Source organism: Dermacentor andersoni, chromosome 9, assembly GCF_023375885.2.
Source record: "Dermacentor andersoni chromosome 9, qqDerAnde1_hic_scaffold, whole genome shotgun sequence".
In the NCBI taxonomy this organism is placed as follows: domain Eukaryota; kingdom Metazoa; phylum Arthropoda; class Arachnida; order Ixodida; family Ixodidae; genus Dermacentor; species Dermacentor andersoni.
Window position 1 is genome coordinate 12,013,053 of NC_092822.1, and position 24,046 is coordinate 12,037,098.

General features: G+C 46.2%; 1 protein-coding gene across 1 annotated transcript in view; it reads left to right on the forward strand.

The window, feature by feature from the left end:
• The window catches only part of LOC126527031 (A disintegrin and metalloproteinase with thrombospondin motifs like), a 148,390-nt gene that overhangs the window by 106,468 nt on the left and 17,876 nt on the right, over positions 1-24,046 (forward strand). The window contains exons 3-7 of the mRNA XM_050174742.3: positions 10,704-10,994; positions 14,760-14,867; positions 16,636-17,527; positions 20,234-20,478; positions 22,564-22,668. Of these exons, the coding sequence (XP_050030699.1) occupies positions 10,704-10,994; positions 14,760-14,867; positions 16,636-17,527; positions 20,234-20,478; positions 22,564-22,668 (1,641 nt within the window). The remainder of the gene's footprint in view (positions 1-10,703; positions 10,995-14,759; positions 14,868-16,635; positions 17,528-20,233; positions 20,479-22,563; positions 22,669-24,046) is intronic.

A 24,046-nucleotide genomic window follows, 5' to 3' on the forward strand; every position in this document is an offset into this window, starting at 1 on the left:
GGAATATTGGGCGGCGCGGCTTGACAGCGGCACAATTTTTCTTATCTGCAACGAGCACTGTTGGAGCGATCGTGATCTCCGGTGTAGCGTGTGATCTGTAAAACTCAGACCATGCCCTGCAAACTTATTCACGCGAGACGTCCAACAAGCATTGACTCCATACCTTTATTTTGTTTCATATTTCCATCATTTCTGTATCTGCGCTACTGTTGTGAATTTCAACTGTCCCATTAGTGGTGAAAACTGCATTACTCAGCATGGATTACTGCGCTTAGTACGGCATAACAGACGGTGTTCCTGAACGCTGCCGAAGTCACTCACTGCGGCCTTCAATCTGCCGTCGCACCGCTTACTATGGAAACCGATCACTCGTCCTGTCCAGTTGAATCTTTCTGTTCTGCAAAGCCCCGTAGATAGACAGGTACAGCACTTGTTGCTTTCACCATTTTTGAAACGCCTTCAGAGTGCCACGTGAAAACTTTTACAAGGTTCAGTGACAGATATCGTACGTAACTGGTGCAGTGTATTCGAAATTTTCGGCGCAGACAGTAACCGTTTCAAATGTGCACAGCCGCTCAAAGTAACAGGGAACAAGGTTACAAGCCCTTTAACAATAAATGCTACGTACAAAGACTAAGAGTATAGTCCTTCTTTGATATCATGTGTATGAGATATGTTATACATCGGCCAATTTTGTGCAGGAAAACTGCGCAAATGGGGAAATTAAATTAAATTAAATTATGGGATTTCACGTGCCAAAACCACGATTTGATTATGAGGCACGCCGTAGTGGGAAACTCCGGAAATTTAGACCATCTAGGGTTCTTTAACGTGCACCTAAATCTGAGTACACTTGTGTATTCACATTTCACCCCCACAGAAATGCGGCCGCCGTAGCCATATGTGGAACTATATTTCATCTACATACACATTAAGTGATTTCGCTAAGCTTTGATCGCCCTGTACACTTGCTGAATAAGCCCAGAATTTCTGTCTGCCCGTTTGTTTGTTTGTTTGTTTGTTTTTTGTTTGTTTGTTTTCCTCTTTAAATTCTCATTCTTCATGTTAATGCTAAAGTTGGTATCCTGTAGTGATAACTGAACGACAGAAATGCAAAGAATCTAGAGACGCAAGTGCACGAACTTCCGTATTTTCGCGCAGGCAAACATTGTGACGGGCTGTCGCACTGCTGGAAACAATGACTAGGCGACGCTCGACTTTACAGACATTTCATTCCGTCTATTTACCGTGTCTTCATTTTTTTATTGATTATCATAGATACTGTTGCGGGGGTCCTTGGAATACTTTCGATCAGCTGAGATTCTTTAACTTGCGCCCAAACCACGGTGTACACGAGCGTGTTCGCATTTCTTGTCCCAGCGAAATGCGGCCACCGCGGCCGGGATCCGCATCCACACAGCCTCCGCGGCGGGTCTTAAGCGCTTTGTGCAGTTCTGACGTATAAGATTCAGAATTTTGAGAAAGGCTATACAATTTCCACGAGAATAATATCGAAACATGTGGAATACTTGTACGGCATATTGAAGATTAAAATAAAATGTGCTGTCAGGAATTGACAAGCTCAACATCAGGGAGAATCTCAACGCCTTTCCTCTAAGACAGAAGAAAAACGTTAACTATATTCTATTTAGTTAGGACGTTACTTGCGATAGAGTGTCGAAGTATACGTGCTGGTAACCCTTTCTTCCTGTGAAAGTATAATAGACCAAATGTTAGCCGGTACCCGTATCTCCCGATCGTTCTCAGCGGACAAAGGCGGCGTAATTGAGACATAAGCGCCTGTCGCTTGCGAAAGCGAACTCTGGGAAGCCCTTGATCGCACGAGCTATCGATGTGGTCGCGCACTGAATTACGGGCACCCGCTTCGAATCGCGCACAGCGTTGCATCCAAGGGGAGGGGCACACCGGACGTAATATACGGTCTCTCGTCGCTTACTCGGCGGCAATCCCAAGGTCTGCCTTGAACCAGCACACTGTGAAGTCCGAACAGTTGTGTGCGGTGCAGCTTGTGCAGGACCAGCATCGGCAAGCAGTGATCGAATTTAAAGAGTCTGCTTGAATTTCTTGAATACGCTAATTAAGGCGCAGTTGACATGGGAATTTTACGAAGCGGACGCACGGACTTATGGATAGTTGAAGTAGGCAAGCATTGATACTGCTGCTTCGAAGAATTTAGGATGATTTTTTTTCTTAAGTTCTGAATTTAGTCATCATAGAGTTTATTGGTACACCTGCACACATCCTGTTGCCTAGAAGCCACGCCGAATGAGCTGAACAACCTCCCAGCTTATGCGGATGCGGCGTGGACCCTATGCTGCGCAGACACAGCACGCGGTCTTATATATATAGAGCATTTCCATTTGAAAAAATTTGGCCTATTTCTAACCGCACATTTCTCCAAATTTCGTGCACCGTGGTGCCAAAGGTACGTGTCAATGCAACTTTTTATTCTATGCAAAGGGGCTAGGAATTAGCATGGATATGTGTAGCCGCAACAATAAAAAGGCGCAGCGTTGCCCCGAAGGCAAAGCATCGATTGCGATAGCAAATTAGTGGACACTTATACGAAGTAAGGATAGTAGTTTTATCGACCGTATAAACTAATAAAGATAGACGTACTAAATAAATTAACAAACATGGTGTAACGCGCGCACAAGCGTGACAGCAGCAGCGAGCGAATTGATCTTCCTGCTGCGTCTCGCATCAGCGCGAACTAAGCCGCGGAAACACAGCGCGTGACGGACTCAGTACGCGTCGCAGATCGCTTCCAAGATACAGCGGCCCGAGCAGGTGCGCGCGGCCACCCGGACCGCCCGAAATAGAATGCGCACCCCTCCCTACCCTCCCCCCGGAGCCTTGCGCGCGACGGAAGACGGCGTGCTTGTTCCTCACTTTCCTTCATTTCTTGCGCGAGATTGAGCCGCGATCGCCGATTCACCCTCGCACGCTTTCATTCGCACATACCGCATATGGCGCACGGCGGCGACTTTATCGCCCTTGGATATTAACAGAACATCACGGTGACGGCGACATCACAAATGCGCCTGGAGAGTCCAAATAATTGCTATAGCAATAAAAGTTCCCGTTAACACGTCGGCATTTACAAAATCGTGGAGTCTATAAGGTGGAGTAAATATGCCGGTGTAGGCAGTACATGAACGAAAGGACCCAGCAAGGTGGAGATGCATGTGGTTCTGGCACAGCTAGTGGCACAGCTATAGTATAATGGAATGAATCCAACAGCCGCGCGAAGACACGTCACGACGTTGCACGCATTCACTGGCGCTACATCTTTGTCAGTGCTTCTAACCATATATACTGCAATGTCTTTGTTCTACAACACCATAATTCCGAAATTGATACGTTGGAGCCGCAAGGTGGTAACCACAACGTGAAGGAAGAGCTGGAATAAACTGCACACCCCTATATATATAAAGACGCGCAGCTGTTCAGATGGGCAACACCTTCGTCAAGGCTTGCTCATCACCCTCGACATGACGACATTCTATCGTTTTTGTGGCGACGGTGGCAAACGAAAAAAAGGAATGTTGGAACCACTCATATGCCTTCACTGTCACCAAAACCAGCATTCTCACTTAAATCGGCCTTTCAAGCACCACCCAAAATAAAAGCAGATTGGCTCTAAAGATCAAAGCCACGCGCCTCCGCCGAGGCAACACGTGGACGTTTCCAGCTAATCTTGCGGTGCAATGCATTTAAGTTCACTTTGTCTGCTGGAATTCCCACCTCAAGTTCAAGTTCAGTTTATTTGAACATCAACATCTACAGACAGTGATGCTACGGACAGCGGACAAAAAGCCTCAAGGTAGGGCTTGACTGCGTGCACTGACCGTCTTCTTGACAGCAGTGCAAATAAAGATTGCATACAAGAGTGTCAAATCGAAGAACACATAAAGATACTCACTCAGAATCGTAGGAGAAAAAGCCATATCATTATTACAAGAAGGCACATCCAAACAAACGGCCAATAAATATATAAAAAGTAGCATGTGTACAAATAGTAAACACATAAGAAGTGCAGGAGGACAAATATATATGCATAATCAGTTATTAAGCAAGTTCGCGAGTAGGAAACGCAACTTTAGCAGGGAAGAAGTTTGGGCGTGTTGGTGGAATACATACAAACTGGGACACATAGCGCAAGAATGGCACAAAGACGAAGCGCTCGTCCCGTGTTCCTGCTCCGTCTTTGTGTCTTTCTTGCGCTATGTGTCCCAGTTTGTAGGAAACGCAACATCTGATCACCATATTTTGTGCGATTGCGTGGAATGTCCCAAATCTCATGAAAACGAGTGTCTCGAATGTTTCTGATTGGTTTGAGAGAGGATATGGTCAAGAAATTTCATTTTTCTTCTAATCTCTGTTTGATAGCGCTTTCTTAGAGTATGTTGATAAAATTCAGGCAGTGGCAATGATTTCAATTCCCTGAACAGTGGTTCGGAATGAGTCAAATATGGAACATTCATCATCACTCTAACAGCTTTCTTTTGTATTATGTGTAATTGACTAATGTTTCATAAAATGGTCGTACCCCAGACTAAATAACAATTAACTGACTACCGACATAAAGAGGGAGTTATAAATAAACAGTTTTATGCTTCTAGGGAGGTAGCGTCTCAGTTAAGGAAGCACTCCTGATACTCGGCATATTTTACCACCTATTGTATCTACTTGCAGATCCCAAGGCATGTGCTGTTCAAATACACCCAAACATTTAACAGCAGGCACTATTTCCATGAGGAAGTTTTCAAGTTGCAATTGATATTGCAAATAGATTTTTCGGTTTTCTGGTCGGAAAAGGAAAACTTTTTTCTTTTAGTTGCATTCACGATAACAGAATTTGCAGTGGACCAAGTTGACAGCTTCATTAGTGCGATATTTGCTTTCACAACAGCATCGATTGGATCTCGCGCAGTGATTAGTACAGACGTATCGTCAACACAGGCAATGAACTTAAGAGACCTATAAATATTAACGATATCACTAATGTATATACAGAATAACAATGGCCCAAGGATACTTCCTTGTGGCACTCCTGACATTATAGATCTTAAATTTGAGGCATTGGTGTTAATGATTACTTTCTGCTTGCGGTACTGAAGGTAAGATTTGATTACATCCAGAAATACTACGCAGAAACCATATTGATTCATTTTTTGTAGTAAAGTCACATGATTTATCCGGTCAAAAGCCTTGGAATAATCAATAAAAACGCATAATGCACACATTTCTTGCTCAAAGGCTTCTAGTATTATTTCTTTGTGCGCTAAGAGAGCATGTTCGATCGAAAGATCTTTCATAATGCGGTACTGACACGATGTTATTATGCTGTGTTTAGGAAGAAAAGAAATCATTCGCACATGAATAAATTTTTCTAGGCCCTTAGAGAAGACCGGAAGTACTGATATAGGCCTGTAGTTGTAGAAAATATTCCTGTCTCCACCCTTATACAATGCAATTACTTCCGCGATCTGCACTTTTTAAAAAAATACGCTATTGGTGAAGACAAAGTTAGAAACGTGATGCAAAACAGGGGCGACTGTGTCTAAGACGTATTTGATAGGTCTGATTTGTAAACCATCAGCGTCAGAGCAGCCACTGTTATTTATAGATTCAAAACTTTTATTTCATCAGCGGTTGTAGGGGCGAGAAAGGCACTTTCTTTCTGCCTGTCGCCCATGTACTGTAAACTATTGGGGTCATTCTCGTTACTTGTTGTAGACTAAAAATACTCATCGAAAGAATTTACGAGGTCCTCGTTTGAAATTACGCTGCACACACAAAAAAAGAACAACAGTGCGAGATGCCGGGAGGTAGTTTCAACATACTCTTCCGCGTGCCTCATTGATTGGTCACGGTGCGACAACTTTGGTTGCCACTTCTTGCATCAACTTGAAAAACGAATGTTGCTCTGGCCTTTCCCTGTGGAAGGTGCGCTTTGTGAGAGCGACAGTTTGCGAGGCGCCCCCATCAAAGTGTCACTGGCAATATTTTTTCCGCAGTCTTAAGACCTCCACGAGGGCACACGCCTAATGACGTTTCGTGTTTCGCGCGCCACGCGTCAAAGTTGATCCGGCTATTGCGATTCCCCGGCACTGGCATCGTGTAGCGTTCTTGTGCCGGAAGTAAAGGTCACGTGACCTACAGGTGTTCAGCACGAGGTACCCAAAGCGCTGGCTCCTGTCTGGACTTGTCTGTCAAGCGGGCGAAAGAAGTCTACAACTTTGTATCACTCCGCCAGAGGCGCCTGGCTATCCCTCTACCTCGCCGCGAGACGGCATTTGTCCATCGCTCGCGACAGGGGAGCACTCGCGGGTCATGCAGCGCAATGGGACCGGCTCCAAGCGCTCTTCCTACTTGCTCGTCACCGCTGAACACCATCAGGGTGGCCAGAGTAAATTAGGTCAACAAGCGGTTGGCTGGGATAAAAGACGCCCTAAAGACAGTTGCTTCATCATTGCACCATCATAAACCCTTTGAAGAAAGGTAGTCATCACAGATATATATATATATATATATATATATATATATATATATATATATATATATATATATATATATATATATATATATATAACGTAAAATAAGAGAGGCGTAACAAGACTGACGGATGTACATCACCTGTCGCCACACATGGAAGGGTTAGATCAAAACATTTTTGAAATGATATCTCTCTTATTATCGCTAATTCAAGAACCAATGCGCACAAAGAAGAACGGATGAGATATAAGATACCAGTAAAACAAATACTTCTCAGGAAGATGGAGACTTCATACAGTCAGCAGTGGGCTAAAAAGAAAGAAAGAAAGAAAAATTATGGGGTTTTAGGTGCCAAAACCACTTTCTGATTATTAGGCACGCCGTAGCGGAGGACTCCGGAAATTTCGACCACCTGGGGTTCTTTAACGTGCACCTAAAGTACCACGGGTGTTTTCGCATTTCGCCCACATCGAAATGCGGCCGTCGTGGCCGGGATTCAATGCCGCGACCTTGTGCTCAGCAGCCTAACACCGTAGCCACTGAGCAACCACGGCGGGTAGAAAGAAAGAAAGAAAGAAAGAAAGAAAGAAAGAAAGAAAGAAAGAAAGAAAGAAAGGAAAGCAGGCGGCAGGTTGTAGCCAAGGTTTCGGCGAGGGGTACCGACAAACACAAGTCAAAATTACTTTGGCTCCAGGTTGAGGCTGCCTTTGCTCGCCCACTATTGACTAACGTAGCGTGACACATGTTACAGTGTTCAGTTTAATACTTGGTGACATTTCTAACATACCAAGCGTCGACCCCTGGTAAGATCCTCCTTTTTACTTTAAAGGTGCGAACCATCAATATGGCTCGACATATTGAGTAACTCGACATATGTAACTCGACATATGCGAGTTACATGCCCTCCTTAGGAAAAGGTAACAGCAATAAAAAAAAATTATTCGAAGGCCGCCACAGGAACGGGCTTCGTCGGGGAGGGACCCATTAAGCCTCGACAACGGCCCTTTGTAATGGCGCCGGAACGATATGCTTCGCTACAGCTCGCTCACAAATGTTCCGCGCTGTCCCAGCTGCATATACGGCACAGCGCTGTCCCAGCGCTATATGTCCCGTATATGTCGAGCGAGTAATGGCCGGGCGGGAGTGGAGAGGGTCGCGTGTCGCCCGTTCCTTCCTTCGCGTATATCGGGCACCGACGAAATAGAAAACGCTTATTGCTTGCGCCCCATTCAGGAACGGACACACGTCCGCTCCCTTCCTTCCGTCTCTCTCTCTCTCTCTCTCTCTCTCTCGGACAATAACAATCCGAGACAATTTTTTGCAGCGGAAACTCGACCGGGTGGCGTCGAAAGCGGCCGTAACCCGTTTCTCGGCGATTTCGCCACTTCTGCGCCGCTTCCCCGATTCGTACGCAACCCGGTTTTGGCTGTTCGCTCCGGGCGACCGCCGTCCGTGACCGTGTGTTCCAAATGCGGAGATCGCTTTAACGAGACCCTAATCGCCAGGCAGGTTTCCTGCCAGCGTATAGGCGGCGACTTGCTTCTTTAAAAGAACGGGCCCTGAGAAATGGCATTAAGTAGCGTCGTCTGTCATTTCTTGTAGCAATAAAAAAAAAAGCATTCTAATAACACCCCCATACAGAATAAAAGGCACACGAGGGCGTTGTTTTGCCCGCGAACCTGCAGCAAACTCTGTGTGCAACCTGGTATTTTGAAAGTACAGCAGATGACTAACGGAAACAGACATTCTGCCTGCACGTAAGATCGTGGTTAACGGCTAGGCACCTGCAGCGTTCTTATCTTTCAAACATTTTGTTTGCCATTACGTTGTCATGTGTTTATATTATGGTTTGCTTACGACGGCAGAATATAGGACTACACGAGATATCCCCACAACCAACTATGCTTCAGCCCTGTTTGATTACGTTTTCTCGTACATTCCTTGTTTGTTATTTTCTATTACCCAATTATTGTTTGCGAGTATTCTCTGTTTAGTTGCGTTATGCGCTGATAAATTAAGTGTGGCATCACGGTGAGAAGTGGGTCGCATGAGTTCAACGCTGAAGGGAGAGAGAGAGAGAGAAAATGATAAATGAAAGGTAGGGAGGTTAACCAGGACTGAGCCCGGTTGGCTACCCTACACTGAGGAAAGGGAAAGGGGGATGGAAAGATTCTTCTATAGTAGTATTAGCTACCATGAAAAGACACGAGAACGCCAACGATGAAGTGAGGGTGACCGGACGGAACTCGTGATATATACATGAAGGTTTCCGTGATGCCTACTTATTTTCCTGCCTTGTGTTTGTGGCAATCTAGCCTGGGTAATAATTTGATGCATGCATAGACACGTCCAAGTTGGCACGAAAGCACGAATATCTGCATGAAGCAAAGCTTCACTGTCTTCTCGGAACCCTTCCTAATTAGCATGCTTGGTTTTCGGCATATTATACATATTCGAAAAATGCGAAAAGAATCTGGCTGAAACAACTAAGCCTCTTACAGTTATGCTACGTACAGCGCCAGTAAGTATCGCCAATAGATTCCAACTTTTACCTATAAAAACATGCGCACCCTTACTACTCTTCTCTTGTATACATGTATCACAGCACATCAGTTTATTATGTGCAGAATAAATTGATGCACTGTGACGTGATCACTGCATCGCGCATACTTATGCACATAAATATGTACGCTGTAGTGATCAGCGATTTAAATCGACGAGTGAGAGCGATTACGAGCAATAGATTTCCGCTTATCCGTATCGTATTATAGTATTTCGAAAAATGTTTTTCTATGCCCGTGCGCGCTTGAACTCTGAGACAATCCAGCTGCGTGATTTTTACAAACGCTACTTTCACCTTGTGTTTATGTAATCTTTATTACACCGAACGCGACGTTCTTGGGAGTGCGTTAAACCGATTAGAGAGCAGACCATTTTCAGGAGGTAAAGATTCTTGGACCATTTTCCCACGCGTCACAGGCTTACAAAGCGGCGCCGTCATTTCTACGATTCATGAAATTAACTAACCTCAGTGACCGATTGTAGGCGTGAAGTGATGGACAACTGCAGGTGTTCACACTGAGAGTACCTTCTTGCCTCCCTCTCCATTATTTCTATTCATACCTTAAACCCCTTCGCTCGTGTAGGGTAGCAAACCAGACATGCGTCTGGATGACCACCCTGCGTTTCCCTCCTTCTTTTCCTCCTCTTCCTCCTACTTTCAGCTTTGAGTATACCTTCGAGGAGCCTGTGGCTATGGAGCTATAAAGATATTATGTACTTTTGTCATTATCTTTGAACGCGAGCAAATAACGAGCAAATAAATTTATTTGAGTACCCACCTTCTATGCGATAAAAACAACCAGCTGTAATCTCGAGGCTCCTACTTATATGTTCAGTTTATTTATCCAAAAAAGTAGCAAAAACTCTGCTAGAAGACTTTTTGAGAAATATTTACATCCACGAACTCGGCTGCAAGTTTTTCTTTCTTTTTCGTAAGGTATTTGCTAAGCACTCCGCCGTCGACGAAAACTGTTGAAGAAAAATAAAACACGTACAGGTCTTTGATTCTCCATCTACTGGATTTGATTCGTATCCATGATTACAAGTTACTATCGCGCAATAAAAGTTTCTGATCACTAGTACAGAACTGGGATGAGTTAGTTCATGGCTACAAGTGCAACCTGAGCGGACCAGTGACGGGTCACAAGGACAAGAGGTAAACAGGATGTGTGATCTTAGAACACGTGATCAAATCGTGCTTATCTGTTCGATGCTTTAAATTTAATCGTCTTTAATGCTTAAATTTAGGGCCTAGCTTGCACGAGCACGCTGAAACTATTAGTATACACGCCGTCGCTTGAATTTATTAGTTTACTTTCGTCCACATATTAGTTGTTTGTCCCAGCGCCATCCTGTCACATCTCGTTCTTGATGTTCTCGTTCCAAAACGTCGATACTATGCACTCAAACTAGATACGTTTCGGAGCCCACATGGACTCTTTTGTCACACTTGTAAGTGTTTACAAGTTGCAATTGCGTTTGTCAAATTCGTTTTTTTTTTCGTAGACAGTGGGTTCTGGTGGATATTCAGCGTGGTCGTACGCTGAAAGCCATAAACGGCAACACTGAGTAACAAGCAAACCCTGACGCCCCCCGTGAATCTCGTGCGCGCCACGCAGGTGCACGAGCGGCTGTCCGACTCCGAGATCCGGCGCGTGTTCCGCGGGGCGTCCCGGGACGAGGTGCCCCAGTACGAGCTCGTGCAGCTCCGCGCACGGAGGCACCAGCGCTCCGAGCGCGAAGTGGGCGGCGGCGGCGACCGCAGGGCCGTGTCCCTGCGGGCATTCGGACGCCGCTTCGACCTGCGGCTCAAGCGGAACCGGGACTTCGAGCAGCGCGCCGCCAGGCTCCAGGTGCTGGCGGCAGAGAGCACGCCCAACGGACTCGCCTACACGCCACTCAAGGGCAAGGTATGTACGCGCAGCGCAGTCCACGTAATGTTACAGCGGACACAGTAGAAAAAAGTGTTGACAACTCCGGTTGCATGAGCGAATGCTTGTCTCGTACTTTGCCCCATTTTGAGAGTTATCCTACTCCATAACGACGTGCGCTTGTTTCGCGACCGAGTACGTCCGCGTTGCTCATGCAGTGAGAGAGCAAACACATTGTAGCGAGAAGCATGAGATCTGTCAAAGCCCGTAACAATGTCACTGCGCAGCCCGTTATACTGAGAGTCCACCTAGTGGACATGTCCATTTCGTCGGCTGCTGAAGTTCTGATTGGCTGGTCTGGGCTATGCGTCAGAAGGAGCATGCACCCCCAGCCAATCAGCACTTCAGCATCAGACAAAAGGGACAGTTTCTCGTAATACTTCATCTTCAAAGTTATCATCAACATGTTTCCGCAACTGAAAGTTCAGTGTTACCATTTTCTGGAATACGTGTACATTAAACTAGGTGTTGCTTTGCAAGATTAGTGGGGAAAATGTTTGTATAATGATAGAGCAGCATATTCATGCGAGTCGAGCTGGTACGGCCATCGAAAGCTTCGTATGCACAGGAATAAGCCTTGCAGAGGTGAGAGGAATGGTACCTACATCTCTCCTCACCCGGCGTAACTAGATATAGCCCATACCTAACCTAACGACACCTTCCCATAACTCAACCTAACCTGACGCATTTATGTTCAACAGAGAGAGACAAAAGGGAAGGAAAGGAAGGGAGGTTAGCCAGTGTAAGTACCGGCTGGCGTTCAAGATGAGGGAGAAACCATCATACCTCAGATTGCAGTGTCGTGCCCTGAATGTCTTATTTTCTGCAGATACCGACAGAAGGCAATTGTGTAGGCTGGCAGCAGGTGCGGCTGAAGCAGCATTTCGCGACCATAAGAGCAGAGGGCGAATGCCTTTGGCGAAACGGGAGGAGCGAATTGGCCTCCTAATGGATTTTTTGCTCCGATAGAGCGGCGAACACAAAGATGATCCCCACACGTTATTTTAGTGCAGACGAATTGAACTGTAAATAACGACCAAAACAAAGAAAAGTGAATGCAGTTATGAAAGATGTCGATAGTAGACATGACAGATAAATGGTCAAGTCCGTTGGAAAACGTTCAAAACGACGGCCTGTAGACGGCTGGCGTCAGTCATTCATCCTATGTGTTTATGACGGGGCGTGGTTAATGATCGATTCTCGACTGAAGAATTAATGGGATCCGGATGGTGCAAGTCATTCATCCGAATAGAAATGCACATGCGTGATGTTAACAACGAGGGCCATAAGATAAAAAGGACGAGGCTTGGGGCGGGCCAAAGCCCAGTGACGGTGCACCATGATAACGTAGCAAAATGACGCAGCGGGGGAATGTGCCGTTCGTGACACTCAGTGCTTGCGGAGCAAGAAAGGGAGATCGTGAATTTTAGCTGCCAAATAAGTTTGAATGGTACACATGGTGGTAAGAAATATTTTGGCACAAACTACACTGGTGACCTAAAATATCAAACTTCTTTCGCAGATTAGTTTTTAGGTGTCAACGGAAGCAATAGACAACAAAAATGAAAGCATGCTGCGGTCGCAAGAACTTCAATCATCGGTACGTGCAAGCGACATAACTCCGAGACAGAAAGGAGAAATTATATTTGGGAAAGGAAAAGTGGTAATTTTCCTCGCCTAGTTACTCTGTCCCGATCTTCATTTACCTTTCATCATGCGAGGATTTAAATGAAAAATTACAATGAAAAAGTTCAATCTTTGCATGATGCTATTTGAAATGACATGAGTAGTGATTTTTGTACAAACGGTTGCATCATCAGCGAAATCACAAGCCGGGCAAGAAATCCACAGCAATCCTGTAGCATACCGGGAATCCTCTAGTTGAATTGATATAGCGCTCCATCGAGAACAAGCGCTGACCAAAAAATTTCCAGTGACCGGAGCTGGGGATCATGAAACAGGGGTGGAATATTAATGTCAGATCTGTTATTGTCTAAAATTCAACACGCTGAGCGACCTCAGTTGGCTGTGTCGTTCACAATGCGGAAACGCCACAGTTGAGCGATTTCGGCTCGAGTGCCTGGACAACGTAGCATGTTACGTATAGGGTTGCCACCTGGAAAGTGTTGCCCTCACAGCGCCGGCTGCCGGTTCGACCCTCACAGCGGCACGCCACTTGCCTGTTTCCTGGTTTTCCTTGAATCGGCACATGCATCCCACGCCCTTTATTGGGCGTTCGTAGGTGCAATTGTTGCAAGTGGAGTCATTTCTAATTCCATAACCTGTTTCTCGTGAAACTGCAGTGTTATCCGAAGCTGCGAAACTGAGTCGGTCCACATCCTTTAACATTTATTTTTTCTTCTGACCTCTCTCCTATGAGTCCAAGCGCAACTTCCGCATTTTTCCGATACCTATTCTATGTAGCCACTAACCGATGGTGCTTCTTGCATCTACTGGCACGACCAGCTTGGGACAAGACCAAATGGACGCAAATTGATCGTTTTTATGCACCACACATGACTGGGCTAGCTACGGAAACGATGCTCAGTGGGCTGTTGGTCTTAATCGGTGGTCGACACCACATTATATTTCAATGGATTCCTGCTCACTGTGGCATCGTCGGGAACAACCTAGCTGACAGGGCTGCCCGGTGTGCCCACGAAGATACCAAGACGCGTCCAACACCTTTGGCGAAGTCGGACGCTGCCAGGGAACTTCGCCTACTTGCACGCAAGAAGTCACAAGATCTCCGGATTTCAAGTACCTTCAACTGCAGATTACGCAAACCGGACCCCACGCTACGGCTACGACTACTATCTAGCCTTTCCCGCGGCGAAACAACCTTGCTCTGCCGCTTGTGGCTGGAGTGGCGTTCACGAACGCATACTCCTACGGTATGGAAATGGCCGAGAGCCCGATGTGCGACTCCTGTGGGTGCGAGGAAACCATCGAGCACCTATTGTGTACCTGCCCTCGCTACGATGTCCAACGCCTCTCTCTGCGGGCAGCTTTACACCGACTGTACTCGAGACCGTTCACCGAGTCAAAGATACTCGGACCGTGGCCACACCCGTCACTGGCTCGAAAAGCGATTCGTGCACTAGTGCAGTACTTGAAGTGCACCGGTTTAAGAGACTGTTTATATTGTCCTTGTGTATGGTGTTCCTCCCACACGTACTCAGTGCTTACTCTTTCCCTTTCTTCCTCTTTATATTCCCCTTTCCCCCACCCCCAGTGTAGGGTAGCAAACCGGATGCTGTTCTGGTTGACCTCCCTGCCTTTCCTATCCTTGTTTTCTCTCTCTCTCTCTCTTAAACCATGTGACAAATTTTCCAAAGTCATTCGATAAATTTTGATCCAGCAAAGTTTGTACTTGACGTATCGCCGCTTTAGTTTGTTTTCATTCTGTTTGTATTTAACATGCCCTACCTTCGTGTTCGGCCCGCAAAAGACGCCATGAAGATACATAGCCAATAAAAAAAAAAAGAACTAAATGGAGGTAACTCGCTAAGAAAGACATTGCTTTTAAAACTGGAGTGCCTGTATATTCCTCTGCTCTTTCTACCTGCCTGCGCTATGCAGTAGCACGCCTCTTTGTTTACAAACAGCCGGATTGTTTGTGGGCAAGGGCGCTTGACGGTACATAGGGCGTTTCAATAAACTCTTCTCTCTACAAAACATGCACCGGACGACAGCTAATTTTGCATTCCTTCTAACCGAACTGGGCGTCCGCGTATTATGCAGGATGAAGAGGTGCCCGATGATCTCTGGTCCAAAGCAGGCGCTTACCAGGACCACACCAACATGGCCGCCCTCGTCCTGAGTCAAGACAAGTTGGGACGTCTTCGCATGGTGAGACACACTGTTGTCGCCACGCATGACACTCTGCCAGCTGGAACGGAAGCCACCACCCTCACCTTTCACCCTGCTGCTACGCAAATCCCTATGCACGCACGGTGGCACGCGTAAGCCACCACCAAGAATGGTCCTCGTGCACACCCACCCTCAATTAAGTTTTCCATCTCGTTCTGGCCACTTACAGGTCCTTGCATGAAGCTCCTGTTGCCTCTCGTGCCAGCGTTCGGGATTTCCTTCAAGTGCTTCTCTTGTGGCTGTCCTGCATTCCTATCCGCCATATTTTCCCCCTTGGCTGCGCTCACGCAACAGGTTTATCGAGTTCTAACGCGCATGAGCTCGTTATAGATCATTAGCCATAACGTCAACCACGATCTCCAATAAGTCACGTTGCCAAGTAGCTTTTCTCGTGATCTGTGGGTCACGCATGTTATTTTTGTCTGCCATTGCGTGAGAAATGACAATTTAGCATCCACTTTTCGCTGGCCCTCGTAGTAAATTTTTGGAAAGGCCAGTGAGAGGAAGATTACGACAAGGCACCGCCATAGCCAGGCTTGCCCGTGTAGCGGTGAGTATGCACACTTCTCTTGCGGCACGTTACAACTCAAGGAAATGGCGCATCTGAAAGGTAATGGCGTAGAATGTTGCGCTTGAGTGGTGCGCTTACCGGGTCTTCAATGTTAGAAAAACATCAATCGTTAGCTCTACAAAGTCAATGCAGTAACCCCGATCGCTACAAGCTCTGCAAATATAGAGGCACGTGTGAAATGAATAAGCTGGCCCTTTAGGTGGTCGTGAAAATGAGTAGAAAAATATAAGCAAAACAAACGCTTTATGCGCACGTAATCTATAGACAAAAATATATTACTGCCGGTATTCTTAACACCTTCCCCATAATTTTTCTCTGACTATGCCAGAGCGCTCAACTTCCAAGAAATTTTGTGCGAGCTGTCTAACGTTATCGTTTTGCAGTGTTCCTGCGCTCTTAGCTGGACAGTTCACAGCATGCATACCTAAATACGTATTCCTAAAGGCACAAAATAAGAGACGTATGAATACGTTATGGTAAAGAATACAGCACCGCTAAAGAAACGAACAAAAATTAGAAAAACGTCAAACTCGCGAACAAAGCTCCGGTCTAACAGCATGAGCATGAGAGGAACAATAACCGTTAATTATTATTGAAGTGACCCTCTACACTAATAAATAAAAACGAACTAATAAGCTTTATGCATCATATTAATGTAAGAAATGCATTTCAAGGACGCAGCAGGCGTTGTGATTGTGCGAGTCATGGGGTAGTCCCTGTGGCCTATATCAAACTGATTGAAAAATGAATAAAAAGCAACGCTGCGCAGTTGTCGCAGCTGGAGAAATAAACGAAGCAGCAATGCTTGCCATGAATTACCGGGTACCAATGGTATTAAACCCTCCTGCAAAACCTTGTTTCCTCAGGAGCAGGAAAATATCAACTTCACGTTAACGGAAGTTCTACGGTGTCGAACAGCCCACACAAATGTTTACTTTGATCTACAAACCCAAGATATCCTAATTTTTTTGTTTACAGTAAATCACATGTTTTCTATTAGTAAGTGAAACAGTGTTTCCCTAATAAATACATATAACTCAAATGCATAAACAACCGCTAGCGCTCGTACGGGTACTCTTTCCGGCAAGAAAGCACTGCATTATTATATGGCTGGACGACCGATATTTAGAGCGGAATGTTTGGTTTTCGCGAACGACTAACTGATTCCACTTCCAGGAGGGGACACTCGGAGAAGACCTGGTCATTTCTCCTCTTCCGACGCGGCTCAACGTGAGCACCGACGAGACCTACTATGACGTCAGGGGCAGCGCCGACGACGAGGGCTTCCTGGACGAGGACGACGGCTCGCCCAGGCACGTGGTCTTCAAACGACCCGGCAGCAAGGGATCGTCGTCGACTTCTGGCAATGGAGACGACGGCAAGGGTGACTCACTCAGCGATTACGCGCAGTTAGACGACGCGATCTTCAGGTACAGGGTCGTGAGAAACAGGACCACAACGGCACCGTTGGGCCGCAAGTCTCGGCAACGGCGGGCCTCCGACCCGGACACGGTGTGGCCAGAGATCCTGCTGATCGTCGACTACGACACGTACCTCCTGCACGGCCGCAGCCACACGGACATCAAGCGCTACCTGGTCAGCTTCTGGAATGGCGTCGACTTGCGGTATCGGCTGCTCTCCAGTCCGCGGGTGAAGATCAGCCTGGCGGGCATGATTGTGGCCAAGGACCGCGACGCGACGCCCTACCTGGAGCGAAATCGGCTCAGGGCGCCCAACGAGGACGCTATAGACGTTGCCGGAGCGCTGACCGACATGGGAAAGTATCTGTATCGCGAGGACCGACTGCCTACCTACGACCTGGCAGTGGTGGTCACCAAACTGGACATGTGCCGCCGGCATCTGGAGGGTGGCCGCTGCAACCGTGGTACAGCAGGGTTCGCGTACGTCGGTGGCGCCTGCGTGGTCAACAAGCGGCTGGAGAAGGTCAACAGCGTGGCCATCATCGAGGACAGCGGAGGTTTCTCGGGCATCATCGTGGCTGCTCACGAGGTCGGACACTTGCTGGGATGCGTCCACGACGGGTCGCCAGCGCCTGGATACCTCGGAGGTAACGACCGAATATTAAAGCAATGTATGCCTTGAAATCACGTGTGACGTGGTATAACGCACCATGTTTTCAGGTCTTCTCAGCTGGCGCGCAACTTTTGCTACTCCTCGCACTACCGGTTGTAGTATAAGTACACCCGTACATTGCTCAAAAGTCTGTGTGTTCGAGTCGACAACGTTTTTTTCTACGCTCAAACAAAAGGCGTCATATGCTAGGCCTATAGTGCTTACAATATACTCAAATTTTACTCGTTCTGTGGGAGTAAAATTATGCGCGAGAAATATTATTGTAGGCTTGTTTCGGTTTCTATGCCATTTCAGAGGTTATATCGCTTTGACAGCACTCTCATCCGACCTTGAGAAGGAAAACAAAGCTTCATGTCGGGCCTACGTAGCAGTTTCAATACGAATACTGATGTCCCCGTTCACTGCGGCAAAATATTTTGGTGCCACGAGCAATGCGACGACGAGTCGGGAAATGGTGAAAGATGAATATTGACGTTTTCTACACTTGATTCCGCAAGATACCCAATGCTGGGCAATTGAAGATTGGATCACAAAATCGGAGATGGTCGGAAGCTCACCAGCGCCTTGCTGAATCTTCCTCACGCGCATTTCTTTTTGTATGCACAGAGATAGCTTCTAGAACACTTCTGCGGAATTTTCAAAGCGCCCATCACAAGTACCATTTTTATCACCGTTAACATGTTTCCTGAAAAGAAGTCCTAAAAAAACACCCATACACACTGCTTCGTGCCACTGAGCACTCGACCCGGTGTCCACAGGGTAAGCCGTCGTGCCAGCTTAACCATCTCATAGTCGTAATCGTCGTCACGTCGTTTTCGTCTTTGCCGCCGTTATCATCGTAATCTTGTCGTTGCCGTCCGGTCATCTATTGCTGTCCTGAGTGGCATTTAGGGTTTTCCTTTGAATCAATCACCCTCTACAATTTTCTTCTCATTGGCTTCCAGCCGACCAATTACGTTTCGCCCTAGTCACCTCTCACGTGGGCGCTTCCTCTTGCTTTCGGTTGCCTTGGCGGCTTTCACTTTTGTTCCCTTTATCCCTTTCCACAGCAGGTAGCCACCTGGTACTTACACTGGCTAACTTCCATATATATATATATATATATATATATATATATATATATATATATATATATATGTATATATATACGCATATATTGCAACTTCGCCTCTCAAAACGGCAGGACGTTGTCGAGCGGGCTCCTTGCAATGTGGTGAACGTGGTTTAAATCATGGATCTGAGACCTCGAAGAGGTGCGTCAAAGAGGGCGAAGATACGTCTTGAAAATTGTCACGTGGCGCTGCCTCCTAGTCTTTTTTTCTTTTCATAGTTCATGCTCCCGACGACATTTGACAGCGCTTACACTAGTTCTCTGCGATTCGCGCAAAGACGTTCTCGTTGGCATCGCACCAAAACATACCAACGCGTCAAAAGTATCCTTACTTTCGCGCTGCATTTTGCTGGATGAGGAATGACTGGCACGCCATTTGTGCGGTTGTCTAGTTTGACGTTCTGGGGAGACTTTATGGAGAGACGGGAGACACGTGTCGTAACAACGTAACTTCGTGTTATACGCGTACAAGCACGTATGAAGTAAACCAACCTGCGTAGAAAGGAAGTGCGGGACAATGAGCAGACCCTCCTAGATAGCGGCAAACTGCCAATAGCTTTAAAAAGAAAGCGTGTAATAAATGTATCGTGCAAGTACTAACTCAGGATTTTCTTGACTAGCAAATAGTGTTTAAAAAGGCTGAGCACAAGAAGGAGAGATGGAGATGAAAATCATTGCCTTAACGTCAACAATAAAAAGAAGGTGGCGCGATTTAAAGCATAAGTGTGGTTATTATTCTAGGTGAAATTAAAAGAAAGAGTATTTGGCCAGGCTATGCTATACTTAACGCAGACAACCAGTACACGATTGGAGCATAGAGAGAGAGAGAGAGAGAGAGAGAGAAAGATAAAAGAGATGAGAAAGGCAGGGAGGTAAACCACAAGATAGATACCCAATTTGTTACCCTGCATTGGGGAAGGGGACAAAGAAAGATCCTAAAGAAAAGGAAAAAGGGAAAAGAAAGAAAAGTACACACACCTGAAAAGAGTGGGAGAGAGGAAAAAGGAAAGAAGAAAACACACACACAAAGGAACGCAGGAGTGTCACAGTCGTTCAAGCAGGTCGCTTGACAGGAGAAGCACCAGTAGCGCCTTCACCGCCTTCTGGTGTGAAGATCGCATCAGCCGGAACTTTAAGATCGTCTGCTCAGAAAGCGGCCGGATATCGAGGTGGGCCAACGCCGTCACGAGCGACTATCTCTGGAGATGTAGCCAGAACAATAACAGAGGATATGTTCCATAGTTCCCTCGCTGCCGCAACTATCACAGGCAGCACTGTAAGTCATTCCGATGCGGCAAGCAAATGTATTCCTGAAAGCCATCCTAGCCATAGTCGGCAGAGAACAGTTGTCTCGATTCGGGATAGACGACTGGAGCAACTTAATACGCGGTCACAAGCGCCAGAGTGAGACAGACGGACGAAATTTCCACGCCTACATATGGTCGCCGTTCTCGGTTCACGGTATAAGTATTCGGAGATCTATTGGAAAAACACTTCACTTGTACTGTGGCAAGGAATAGCCCATGATGGTGCGGCGATTATTAAACGCGAGTGCACGCACACACTCAGGTCCCGGCGCCCAGCGGTGTCCCTGGGAGGACGGCTTCATCATGAGCGACCTGCGGCACACGGAGCGGGGCTTCCGCTGGTCTTCGTGCAGCGTGCAGCAGTTCCGTCACTTCCTGTTGGGCGAGACGGCCACCTGCCTCTACAACTACCCGCACGAGAACCAGCTGCTCGCACGCATGCTGCCGGGGTCCATGCTCAGCCTCGACGACCAGTGCCGCAGAGATCGGGGAACCACCGCCTGCTTCGTACGTGTGCACATTCGTTTAGAGCAGGACAAACGCGGATAGAAGGCCGCTCTGGCGTCTTGGCGTTGTCCAGCGCGGTCTCTCTTACGGAGAGTATCAAGTCCGGCGAGGCCTTTCATGTGCGTCATATGCGCGTCAGGTTGTCCTTATTCATTATATTCCCCAAATCCAAATTAAGAAACAAAATATGTCAAATTGGACCACCTTCAGATTCTGCTGGTGTCAGTATTCCAATTTGCCTTATGAACGCGCATTTCTAACATTCAGGTTATAAGGAAGACCGTATGGACACATAATGCACTCAGCCATTGCCAGTTTCAAGTACATGAGCTAGGCTCTCGCGGCTCTAGTTTTGTGTATTTTGATGAGTGTGGCGTTATATATTTATTTATTCATCAATTCCTCGAATGCCCCTTCAAGGGTAATTGAGGGATTAGGGTGTGAAAGAACAAGTATCCTTGTGTAAGGTCCATGAATGATCATTCGCTGGCTCGAGAGCTCTACAGCGGCTAGAATCAACGAAGCGCTATTAAAAGAACTCTACACCAAATAGTCGCTTTCAATGGACCAGGCCAGAAATGGCCATTTCATTTATGTTAGTGCAATGTAATTGAGCTAGACATTATCTACGTCGTGCTTCTATGCTAACTCGATCAGGACACTAGACTTTGGACGAGTACCACAAACAAGCTCAATCCAGCACCATAGACCGAATCTGCTATCTCCTTGCGGGATAGCGTGAACGCCGTTGTGAGTCACCGAGTGGGCGAAAGTTCGGTAGGGATAATGTAACGATTACATTCCAAGTATTTTCCTCACACCGGTTCAATATTGGCCCAAGCGGCGCTGCGCATACCCAATCACAGTGATCAGCCTGTCATGGGGGGTGCTTAATCAGAAATGAATAGAATCGAAAGGAATCGCAACATTACGCTGGGCTTGGCTTGTGTGCAGGTATAGTGCAAAGATTTCAACTAAGCGAGTGCCGAAATAGCGGCAAAGCGAAGTTAGCATTTTCTAATAATATTAGCGAAGTTAGCACTTTATAATGATGCCAGCAACGTTTCGCCCACATCACTCCCACAATTTTCGTATAGAATGTCCAGAATTTGGAGCTGTAGGTTTCTCAGCATCTGTGAAGGAGGGTGGGGCACCTTTCTCTTCGTGATACTTTTTTTTTGTGTATGCGGAGAAGTAGGACACAGGAATTAGCATTGCTATCGGAAAAAGTCGAACGCTATAGGCCCAACTTGAATCGCAAGAACTCATGCGGGGCGTTGATAGAGGTCTGAAGAAACATAGGTTGTCATCGTTATCATAACACCTAGAATATTATGGACAGCAGCACCCGCACCAGAGATACTGCCCTTGTTTCCAGATTAATTTGGTTAATACAATCTGTGCTCAATTTCCTCCTAATGGGGGTGAATGAAATCAACTTGTGGCATCATTTCTGGATGAACTGTATGGCCGTTAACCGTCAGTATGCAAAGTACTGATTCTCTTAATACGTAAAGCTGCGTTATGGCATCAATGACACTGCTAGGCTCATGGCTACCTAGAGCCCGAACAAACTGCGCACCGTAGCGTAGGCATGCACAGGCGACTAATTCAATACATCATAAATTTGTTACTTTGAAGTTGCCGCAACTATCGCTGATTTTTATATACTGACCACTACAAATTTTTACAACCTTATGTGTACCAGCAGAGCACAGTTTAAATGAGAAACTGCTAAAATAGGGCATGTTTGTTTGTTTACCAATGTTCAATCTGAAATTCACTGTGGAAACATGAGGTCCAGCAGCACAAATGTGCCTCGCCTTTCTTTTTGAAGGTCTGATTCAGAAAGCAATACGACGCCCTTCTTGGTTCTAATAAAGAAACTCATCTCTGTGTATCATAAGAAGCCAACAAACACTGTTGGCTTCTTATGATATGACTAATAAAAATCGGGCCCCTCGGTTAACCCCCTCTCTTCTCGTCATCTCTGTGTAGGATTTCATGCATGTAGGGCATGCGTGTTTTATAGAATTGTGCGTTTCTGTGTCTCAAGCCTATCGTCTGTTGATCTGCAACTTGCAGAAGGACTCCCGTGTGTGCGCCCAGCTGTTTTGCTACGATAGCTCGTCGGGCTACTGCGTTTCGTATCGACCAGCTGCCGAGGGTTCACCATGCGGAGACGGTCAAGTAAGTGCAGCACGCTGGCAAGCTGGATCACACTCGGAAGCCTCGTGGTCAATGTTACGACCCATTATGATTGACGCTGCAGTGTGACGCATCGACAAAGCTGTGTACACGACACGTGAGCAGTCTGCTAAGTTCGGCATACCGTAAACAAACAAACAAACAAGCAAAGAAACAAGTTGCGCTGGTCTGTACATGTCTCGCACAAAACAAAGGAAACGGCGTTAGCACGCGATATGGAAAATACCACAGCCACAGTTCATCGACTATATTGTGATTGACAGTAAGATTCGTTCTGTTACTGCTGTGAGAGGTGATCCACAGAGAGAAAGAGACAAAAGAGTATTCTATGGAAACACCGTCCCGTACGATTACAGTTTCAATCACACGAAATCACCTTTCGGTGCATCACAGAAAATCGCCTGGGATGGAGTCATGCACATGAACACGCGCTTTCAGAACATTACAAAAGCTCCATAAACAATAGTGTTTAAACATCTTGTTTATGCGTAGAAGTTATTTCTGTGGATATGAGACCAAGAAATTGAATCAACAGCCGTTTCATTAATCATCATTGGCGTACGTTTGAGAAAACACAAAAAGCCAAAGGCCAGACACATTGGAGTGAGTTAATCTAACGAAGTAAACAATGCGCGTCAATTAAACTGCTTCACTGCTACCTATTCCAGCCATCCTTCATGTATTAAATACAAAATTAATTTCAAGTTTGTTACAAGTTCTGACAATTCGAAAATACATATGCAAATGTTTAACCTTTTAGAGAAGTTAGTGATGCAATGCACCAGTAGTCGGCAGGGCTCCCAAACCTTAACGTGGAATAATGAGGGATATTAGTGAAGCGGATGCGAAAATTTTCAACCCTAACTTACAGGGCTACATTCCAAGCCTAGTGGTCCTTTCATTTATTTTTTATTTTTGCTTTTCAGCGGGACACCGGATGGAAATAAAGGTGCGATCTGCGAATACTGATATGTAATCGCCCATTGACCCTCCAAGTAATTGTCACGCTGTAAAATTGTTCTTATTGTTTTTGTTTTTCATTTTGGAGGCATCGTTTAACACTTGCGCCAGCTTATTCAAGACAGCACGAAGTAAATCTCTAGTCAAAAGCTGTCAGGTGTATCACTGAAAAATGACTTTAATGACGTTTTTTGAATAAACTTTGTTGTTTGTGACATGCCGAGTGGAAAATAAACACCGCCTGGAACTAATTTAGGAAAAACAATATCGAGGAAGACCGATGATATGGACAGGACACAGTGATTCTAGATGATGGAATCCACATATATTAAAAGACCAAACTGTGTTTTATGGGCGTACATGAGTCAGCCAAGATAATTAGGCAGACGTTTAATTCGTG